General features: G+C 39.0%; 1 protein-coding gene across 1 annotated transcript; it reads left to right on the top strand.

Moving 5' to 3' along the window:
* Positions 1–9,206: 9,206 nt before the first annotated feature.
* On the top strand, positions 9,207–9,787 carry LOC118844844 (ubiquitin-60S ribosomal protein L40-like). The gene has a single exon (XM_036752843.1). It carries the CDS (start codon positions 9,251–9,253, stop codon positions 9,635–9,637), a length of 387 nt encoding a protein of 128 aa, XP_036608738.1. The 5' UTR covers positions 9,207–9,250; the 3' UTR covers positions 9,638–9,787.
* Positions 9,788–10,058: the final 271 nt, after the last annotated feature.

The following is a 10,058-nucleotide window of genomic DNA, read 5'->3' as shown; positions in this document are numbered from 1 at the left end:
TTTTAGGCACTGGTGATACAAGGACAAAAATTAAACAATTAAGGAACTTACATTCTGTTGGATGACCGAACCTCCTTTAGAGAGTTATGAAATCTTTTATGCACATTTTTATAAAAGAAGTGTGAAGAGTAGTAACTGTTTGGCAACTGTATGAGATTTAGTGGGATTTAAAAGTGTGGTGATAAGAGCATTATCTTAAATCAGTCAGGAGACCAGCTTTTATTTAGCACTATGTGCCAGGCGCTGTGCTAAGTGCCAGGTATGAAATGAAAGACAAAAACAGTTACTGTAGACCTCAAGGAACGCCTATTCCAATGGAAGAGACAACATATAAATAACAAAGTGCATACAAGATGTATACAGAGTTAAGCAATATCAGTGGATAACAGCCGCAGACCTCCTCCAAGAGAGAAACTGAAGCATCACAGCTATAAAAATAATCGTTGGCTCCTTTTTCTTTGTTGATTTAATTGCCTTAACTTCCAGTTCTGTGGGAGGCAGTTGTGGAAAAAAGGAGCAGGGGAATAGGGAAAGAATTGCTGAATAAAGGGGAGGAGAGTCTTTCGGTGATTTGGGCTTGCAAAGAAGTCTGTATATTGAATTGGAGAGGGAGCAATTTTAAGAAATCAAGGACGATTTGAGAAACGAGCTAGAGCAGGTTCCCCACCCCGATCTACAGGTCCCAATTCTGCTTACAGATTCCACGGGAGAGAGTTAAAGGAGAAGGCTCAGGGATCAAGGATCAATTGTAGGACCAAAAGAAGAAGTCTCAAGGAGAGGGAAAAGGAGAAAGCAGTTGGAGAAGCAGGGTATGTAGGAAAAGTTAAACGGAACAAATTGGAAGTTAAAGCAAACTACAGTGGAGAGGATTAGTGGGTGGGGCAGGTTAGTGAAACCAAGGTTTGTGCAAGAAAAGAAGGGAGATCAGGAGTAGCCTAGGAATTGTGAGAACTAAAAGAATGGAAGCTGGGCAAGGCTTTGAAGGTATTGAGAAATGATTATTGGCTACAAAAGTCTTAGGTGGTGAAGGTACACGTAGTAGTTTTTTGTTGTTCCTGTTTGTTTATTTTTTAAGGCTTTCAAAACTGAACCAATATGCAGCCCAGGGGGAATTTTGCAGTTGCTTCCATTATGTGCTCTGTTTGTATTTCTGCCATAGTCTAGGGCCTGCTACTATCTGTGTTCTGAATTAGTTTGATCTACTTTCTAAAAGAGGTGATAGGACTGGAGGAATATCACTCTACAATCCAAGTGGGGGTGGAAGATTGGAGACTTGACCCTTGTCAGGAGTTTGGAGATTGAAAAGATTACACAGAGAAGGAAGGGAAAGAAAAGGATAACTGTATACTTAGAACTAAAAACAGATTTGTGGTTGTTCTTGAAGAGGAGGGAACTGGGTGCTCTGAAGAAGAAGACACTGTCTGTCCTCCAAAGAATGATAAAAAGAGGCACAAAAGCTATCAAGTGAGAAATCATCCACTAAGGGTCAGAGAAAGAAGTAAAAAAACTAATGGTGGTTTTATGATTTCCTGCTCAGGGCACTGAGGCAGTTACTTGTAGACCTGATAACAGTAGAGAGGTCTTTTGTCTTTTGGGGGCCAGTATGGGATACATAACAGAAAATTTCCCAAGAATAGTAATAAAAATAAACCCCAATTAGTAGTACTCATTTCTCTTGATTCATATGAGTGCAAGTGGCACTGCAAAAAAAAAAAACCAAACCCTAAAATTATTGCAAAACATCATAAAGTATTGGACAAGAAACTGAAGACTATAGAGGTACATGTGTTTTCTTCACAGTTGTCCTTTGTAAGCAGGGATGCAAAAGAGAAAAATTGATTTGGGAAGTGAACAACTAGATTAGAAGATAGTGTCTGAAGATGGGATTTGGACTTTTAGACCATAGATTAAAATATAGGGATAATAGATTCCTGGCCAAGGATACAATATACCTAACAAAAGCTAGAAAGAATTCATTTGCCATGTATCCTACAAATCTAAGAAAAAGTCTTTAAACAATGACAACAAGAAAAAAAGGGAGAGGGAAACTGCCTATATCTATCTAAACTAGGCACTATAAAATCAGGCAATTTGAATGAAGGATAGCAGTTGAGACACTCATAGGAGATAAAATCCAAGAAAGGAGACAAGAGGAAAGCCCATGATCTTAAATGTCTACACTCAAATACCTCAGCTTTAGACAATAAGCAAAAGTACTAATGCAAGGAGGCAAATTTTACCTCATAGATATCATTGAGTGTTGGTGGAATCACTTCCCACTGATACGTCAGCCTGAACAGGAGTCAGCTGCCTAGTTCCCATATACCTACTCCAGCAAAACCTGACATTTGTGCCTAACTGAAGAATGATCATGGAGTCCAAAAAGAAAATAGTATACTATTTATTCCACTCCAGAACTGGAGTGTGTGCGTGAGAAACAGGGGAGGGGACTCTGTCCACAAAATCAGTGCCAGCACAGTGTAGCTTCCTAGTGGAAGGGACATTCGTAACTTATAAGGCTTTGTGTCCTGATACAGCAAGAGCAGAAGAGTCCCCTGAGAAATCCCCAGAGTGGCCAGAAAGTCCCAGGGTAGGGACCTTGGAAGCCCCAGAGAGTAGAAGTAGACAGTGACCAGCCAGGTGCTACAGTGCTCACATAGGGGTAACCCAGATGTCCTGGACTCTGAGTTTCCTCATATTCTGAAATATCAGAGAAGGGAATGATGCAGCACTCTGAACCCCAAGGATCCAAGGAAGTAGTAATCCCAATGAAGATCAGGAAAAGAACCCAGGAGACCCAAAGGAAAGCCAACAGGACTAATCACTCTACCCAAATTGTAGCAGGGAGCAATGCTTGGCCCTGGTACAGAGCTTCAATTCTGGAACTAAAGCCGGACAGATGAGAAAGCCAAAGAAAATTCCCACCAGTATCAAAAAATTTATTGCATCAAAAAAATTATTGTAAATCTAGAGCTCTCCCAAAGGATTGAGCAACTCTCTAATGATGGCCCAGGAAAAATAGATTTTTTACAAGGACTAAATGAATACTTAGAAGAAATGAAGCAAGAGAGTGAAAAAAGGAAGAAAAGCTCAGAAGCAATGAAGTAGGGAGAATGAGTAGCTTAGAAGAGAAAGTGTTAAAACTTAACCAAGAAATAATTTCCCTGAAAATTACCTTAGGCCAAGTGAAATCAGTGGCTCCCTGAGATAGCAAAAAATATTAGAACAAAATCAAAAGATTGAAAAATAGAAGAAAATATAAGCTATCTAACATCAAAAACAACTGACTGAGAAAACGGGTCAAGGAGAGATAATTTAAGAATCATTGTATTCCCTAAAAACTATGATTAAAAAAAAGTCCAGCCACTCTATTTCAAGAAATCCTAAATGAGAATAAGAGCTTTTCCCTAATTAATAAATGATCAAAGGATATGATCAGGTATTTTTCAAAGGAAAAAATACAAGCTATCAATAACCGTGTTTTAAAAATGCCCCAAATCACTAATTATTAGAGAAATGAAAATGAAAACAACTCAAAGTTCTATTTCACACACATCATATTGGCAAAGTTGGGGGAAAAAGAAAGATGATAAATATTGAAGGTGCCTTGGGAAACAGGTACTCCACTCAGGGAGTTATGAATTGGTATAGTCTTCATAAAAAACAATTTGGAAATATGTCCCAAAAGTTACTAAAATCTGTGTACTCTTTGACCCAGAGATACCACTACTAGGTCTATGTCTCAAAAGAATGAAAGAAAGAGGAAAAGACCCATATGTGAAAAAAAAATATTTATATCGGCCCTTTTTGTGGTAGCATGAACAGGAAACTAAAGAGGGACCTGTCAACTGGGAAACAGATGAACAAATTATGGTATGTGATTGTATTGGAATACAATTGCCCTGTGAGTAATCATGAGACAGTTTCAGAAAAAACCTGGAATGACTTGAATGAGCTGATATAAAGTAAAGAGAGAAGAACCAAGAGGATAATTTATACTATAACAACTTTCTAAAGACAAATAACTTTGAAGGCCTTAAGAATGCTGATCAACAAAATCAGAAACCAGGATTCCAAAGGACCTATGACGAAACAGCTACCCATCTCCTAACAGAGAGGCGATGAACTGGAGGTACAGATTGAGATATTTTTGGACATAGTCAATGAAGAAATTAATTTTGCTTTACTTCATATATTTGTTAGAAGGGTTTTCATTTTCTTCCCCCTGCCCCCATTGTGGGGGGAGGGGGAGGGAGAGAAAGTAGATTTTTTGCTAATTGAAAATAATAAACTTTAATTAAAAAAAAAAGATACTCAAGTGAAAATTAGCCAAATCTATTAGAAACATAGAGAAAAGTAACTTCGAGAAGGAAAGGGAGATGGGGGTGGGAGAATAATAGAGGATGGAATAATCATTGGCAAAACAAACTTCCTGATCTTGAAGAGAAGATTACAAGCAGGGGAGGAATAAAAAAAAGCAAAGAACTGGATTGTAAGGAGATGTCTTAGATAGCCTCTTAGACCAGGAATGGCTGAATAAACTGTGATATACGAATGCAGTGAAATATTATTGTCCTATAAGAAATGAAAAAAAATTTCAGAGAATTGTGGGTAGCACAAAGTAAATGAAGTTAGCAAAACCAGGAGAATAATTTAAACAAGAACAGCAACATTGTAAAGAAAGACACCTTTGAAAGACTTAAGAACTCTGACCAATGCAATGACCACCCATGTTTCCAGAGTACCTATAATGAAGCATGTTGCCCACCTCCTAACAGAGAGGTGATGAACACAAGACATAGAGATATACAATTTTTTAGTCATGGCCACTGTGTGGATTTGTTTTGTTTTATAAAATGTGAAGACTTCACAGGGAAGATATGTATAAATATGTATATTTATATCCATATCTATACTAAGAAATGTTTAAAAATCAAGAAATAGGGAAGTGGAAAAATTCTGAGGCCATGGGAGTCTGATGGCTCAGCCTCTGGGAAACTTTACCCTGAAACTTTTTGTTCTTTCTTCTGGTTCTGGCTTAAAGATTTGCTCAGTAAGGACAGGGTCATAATGACCTGTTTTTCTCTACTGTAAAGAATGGAAAGGGTCTCCCCCTCCCCTTTTCCTATTCTCCTTCATTAGATTTATAGATGTCACCTCAGTTGTAATCATTAACTAAGGGAATGGGAATTGGAGTTTCTGTGCCTCAATTTCCCGGTTCTTTGTCTAGCTTTCACGCTCAGATTGTAAGCCCACCTCCCAGGCAATGGTGCGAAGGGTCAGAGGTGGGTGGGGATTCTCTTGTGTTAGGTATAATTATGGGTGCCTTGCCCCTTGTAAAGTGCCTCCCTTGCTGGATTCATTCTAGCGGGGGATGCCCAATTCTTGAGAATTGAGTAAAATTTATTTCTGTTCCCATTCTGAGATGGCTCCTTATTAACTTTTAATGGGTGAGGGTCTTTCATCCCATACACTTATTTGTTACAAGTTGGGTTTTCTCCCTCTTTCAATATCTTGGTTTTTAATTGAGGAAAGGGGGAGGGTTTGCAGTAGTAATGCAAAAAAAAAGTAACATTTTTTTAAAAATGCACATAAGAGAACAGAAAGAGGCACAGATAAGCAGGACAGTTTCGAAAGTAACATAAAATTTGTTATACTTTTTATAAAGCAAGTGGTGTAAAATGGAGATTCATAGTTTCATATAGGAACATTTTGGGTTTTTGCTGTGTACAGGGAAATGCTCTTTTTTCAATATTTAAGTTCAGAAAAAAAGTTTTAAAGGAGATTATATAAGACACTAGTTATTGGGAATCATCAGATCAAGTAAGTGGATTTTTTTGTTTTATTTTGTTTTAAGAATAGCAAGGCATGGGTTTTTAAGTAGCAAAAAATGAGCTGATGGAGAGAAACTGAAAATTAGAAACAGAAAGGACAATGTGCTGGAGAATCCAGGATGGGGTGGGATAAAAAGTCTATGTAGAGGGGTGTGCCTTGGCTAGGAAAAGGCTACTTCTTTATATGAGATGGGGGTGAAGAAAAAAAACCCATTTATTTTTGTAAATGACTCAGTAAAATTTTTCAGTCTATGTTCTGGGGTTGGATGTCAAATTGCATGCAATTACCTTATCGATTTTCAAGTATTTGAAGATGTATCATAAAGAAGAGGGATTAGACTTTTTCTGATTGGCCCCAGAGGGCAACACTGAAGAGGTGGAAGAGGCAAAGAAGCTAATTTAAGGTGAGGAGCACCTTTAATTTTAAGTAAGCAGATTTCAAAGGATTCAGAGGGAGGCTAGGTAGGATCCCAAAGACTAAAATTCTAGATGAAAAATCAGCCCAATATGAATGTGAAAACATCAAGTGAAATTGTAAAGTTAGAAAGGGAAGCAGAAAATATTTCCTTTTCCTTCCCTCCTTTCATCATCAGTGGTATCTTTTAACAGAGGCACATAGCCATGATGCCAGGAAAAACTTCCTAACAATTACAGCCATTTCACCCAAAGTGAAATGAGCTGCTTCAGCTCTTAGTTGGTCAATCTCCCCTCGCTGAAGGTCATCAGACAAAGATCTTTGACCATTCTTCGGGTATTTCCCAGAGGGATCTATTTTTTGCACATATGTCAGGCTAGGTGATCTCTGATATACTTTCCAAATCTGAGGGTCTGTGATACTTTATTCACCGTCAGTTTCTAAAATTCTAGAAAATGTAAGTGTGGTTTTTGAAATAGGGTAATCTTAATGACTCAGTAATGCTTCTAACACAATTCTTTCTAAATTGAAACATCTGAGAGAAGCTATGAAAATTTGTTTTTAATCACACTTTCTTCAAGTTAAAAAACATACTATGTCAGAATCAGGGGGCATGTGATTAAAAGATGATGTTAATAATTCTTGGTTGGACATGGAAGGAAAGGAGAGAGGAAGAAGAGGAAGAAGAATAAGAGGAATAAGAAGGAAGAGAAAGAGGAAGAGGAAGAAGAAGAAAAAGAAGAGAAGGAGGAGAAGTGGGTTGAAATCCATGATTAAAACATGGCTCTGGCTGGATATACCTTATTCAAAAGAAATAAGATGGATTAAAGACGTTGAGAGTGGAATAGCATTTCATTTTAAGCAGGTATATATGTGAAGAAATACAGGAACCAGAAGGGGGAAGCACGGAAGAGAGCATTTGGATGCAGATTAATGGAGGAGATTTTGTCTGTTTCTGACTTTCCAGACTTTGCCACTATGCTTTAGCGAAAGTTTCATCCTGGAACTTTCTTCAGCTCCGGGGGTCTCTTCACCCTGAAACGTCCATCTTTCCCTGTGGCCTTCTTACTTAGGAACATTCTTCCACAATGCCAGCTCTTTCTTACTTTGGTAAGTTCCACCCAGGGCTTCCATTTTAGGGAGGAGCACAGACCAGTCAACTGTCATTCTCTACCTATATCTGCTTCTGACTTTCCAGACTTTTCATGCCCCTGCATGGGTACTTTCCTTCAGCCCCAGTTTTCAGGGTATCGCCTTCCTCTATAAGGATGTTATCTCTTTTAGAACAGGGATTGTCTTTCTTTTTGTTGTATTTGTATCCCCAGTGCTTAGCACAGTGCTTGGCATAGAGTGCTAGCAAAAGTGCTAAATAAATGCCTTGACTTGCCTCGTTGTTAGGGCACTACAGACAATTTGGACAGATAGAGGAAATAGATGAGGAATTTGTGAAACAGATCAGAGGGCCAAATGAGAAGTGTAATGGCATAGTGATACAGGGGATTCATTTGTCCAGGTGTTTCCTGGAGCCCTTTTTCTGCCAAAAGCAGGTAATTTAATAACTGCTTTACTTCCCTTATTAATAACTTTCTCTTTCAAAAGGTGGAGGAAACATAAGGCAAAATTTACTACCCTGGAAGAAAAAAAGAGGATGAAAGAAGAGAAAGGATCTTTGCTTGGGAAGAATGGGACCATAACCAGCAAGAGAGAAGGCAGAACAACTCAATTATTGTTTGACTTTGGTATTCTCTGTTTAGGACAAGTGCCTTTGTACTGGAAATGACTGAACAAAAATGACTAAAAGGAAGCTAATACAAAGTCTGCAAGCTATATAGGTCAGTGAACCTGACTTCAATTCCTGGGTAAAATTATAGGATTAATCATTTAATTTGGTCAGCAAACACTTAGAAAAGGAAGTAATGATCACAAAGGACCAGAATGGCTTCATCAAAAACAGGATAAACTTCCTAGCAATTAGAGATGTCCAAAAATGATATAGGCTACCTGAGGAGATAGTAAAGTCATGCTAATTGGAGGTCTTCATTGAAAGCCTAAAAGGCCATTTATCGCATATATTATAGCAAGGGGTCTTTTTTTTTTTTTGAGGGGGGAGGTCAGGGCAATCAGGGTTAAGTGACTTGCTGAAGGTCACACAGCTAGTAAGGGCATCAAGTGTCTGAGGCCGGATTTGAACTCAGGTCCTCCTGACTCCAAGGCTGGTGCTCTACTCACTTCACCACCTAGCTGCCCCAACAGGGGTCTTTTACAGTTTGATTTGAACTAGATGACCTGTGCTATCCCTTCCAACTCTAAAATGTTGTAATTCTGTAGCTAAAAAGCTATTGATATTCCAGCACTGTCAAAATTACCTAAATATTTCTAAACATCTTCATATAATTGTCATAATTCTCTATATACTCATATAATACTAATATGAAATGTGTGTGTGTGTGTGTGTGTGTGTGTGTGTGTGTGTGTGTACATCAAGTAATCCAAGCATCCTGGGCCATCTCCAGTTGTCCTGGTGAACATCAGGCCACTGGACCCAGAGGGCTCTGGAGGAAAATGTGAGGCTGGTGACCTTGCACAGCCCTCCTCACTCAAATCAAAGTCAACTGCAAGTCATGTCATCATTTCCCTGATGTTATGGTCCTCTTCAAACACAACAATACACCAAGTAATTTAGTGTGTAGCATTTGGGGGACTAGGAAAATGGACTCAATTTCCTTGATTTGCTGCAATATTTCTGTGATATCCCATATCCCCAATTATCTCAGGGCTATTATATGAACCAGTATGAGTTGTCAATATATTTTAAACCCAGGAATACTTCACAATAAGAGTAGTTTGGGAAAGGTGATCTTTTCCAATCCCTCTCATTTCTTATATAAGTAATGAAATTAAGGCCCAAGGAGGTTAAATGACTTGACAAAGGTAACAGAACTAGCTAATTACCTCTTTCTCTTCGGCGAGGTGGCCAAGCGGCGGGCACAGCGTTGCAGAGATGCAGATCTTTGTGAAGACCCTGACGGGCAAGACCATCACACTTGAGGTCGAACCAAGTGATACTATCGAGAATGTCAAAGCCAAAATCCAGGACAAGGAAGGTATCCCACCAGATCAACAACGTCTGATTTTTGCTGGAAAACAGCTAGAAGATGGCCGAACTCTTTCTGACTACAACATCCAGAAAGAGTCCACTCTGCACTTGGTGCTACGTCTTCGAGGGGGCATCATTGAGCCTTCCCTTCGCCAGCTGGCCCAGAAGTACAACTGTGACAAGATGATCTGCCGCAAGTGTTATGCCCGCCTGCACCCCCGTGCTGTAAACTGCCGTAAGAAGAAGTGCGGCCACACCAACAATCTGAGCCCCAAGAAGAAGGTCAAATAAAGACCAGCCTCGGGACCCAGTTTTGGTTTGGCTCCCCTGACTGATGAAGTGCTCTTGAGTAGTCTGTTGTAACAAGGCCTTGTTCCTGGGTTTAATGGGGCTGTGATATCAATAAAATCCCCTTTTAGTTGAGAAGCAAAAAAAAAAAAAGAACTAGCTAATTATTTAATTGGGACTAGAGATCAGGACTCTCTGGGCTTGGATAATCTATAAACTAGATAGTCAGCTCTGAAAATAAAATCGAACAAAAACCATATCAGAGTGAATATGGGGTATTTGGGATCCTAATTGGATCTGGTAGTCTCAGTTAAACTATGCCTTAAGTACCTACTCTGTGCAAAGCACTGATCCAGAAGCTAGAAATACAAATGTGATATTACCGAGTATACACAGATAAGAATGACACAAGGGAGAACATGAA

The sequence above is a fragment of the Trichosurus vulpecula genome, chromosome 3 (assembly GCF_011100635.1).
Source record: "Trichosurus vulpecula isolate mTriVul1 chromosome 3, mTriVul1.pri, whole genome shotgun sequence".
Classification (NCBI taxonomy): Eukaryota; Metazoa; Chordata; class Mammalia; order Diprotodontia; family Phalangeridae; genus Trichosurus; species Trichosurus vulpecula.
This window is presented reverse-complemented; position numbering and strand designations above follow the sequence as displayed.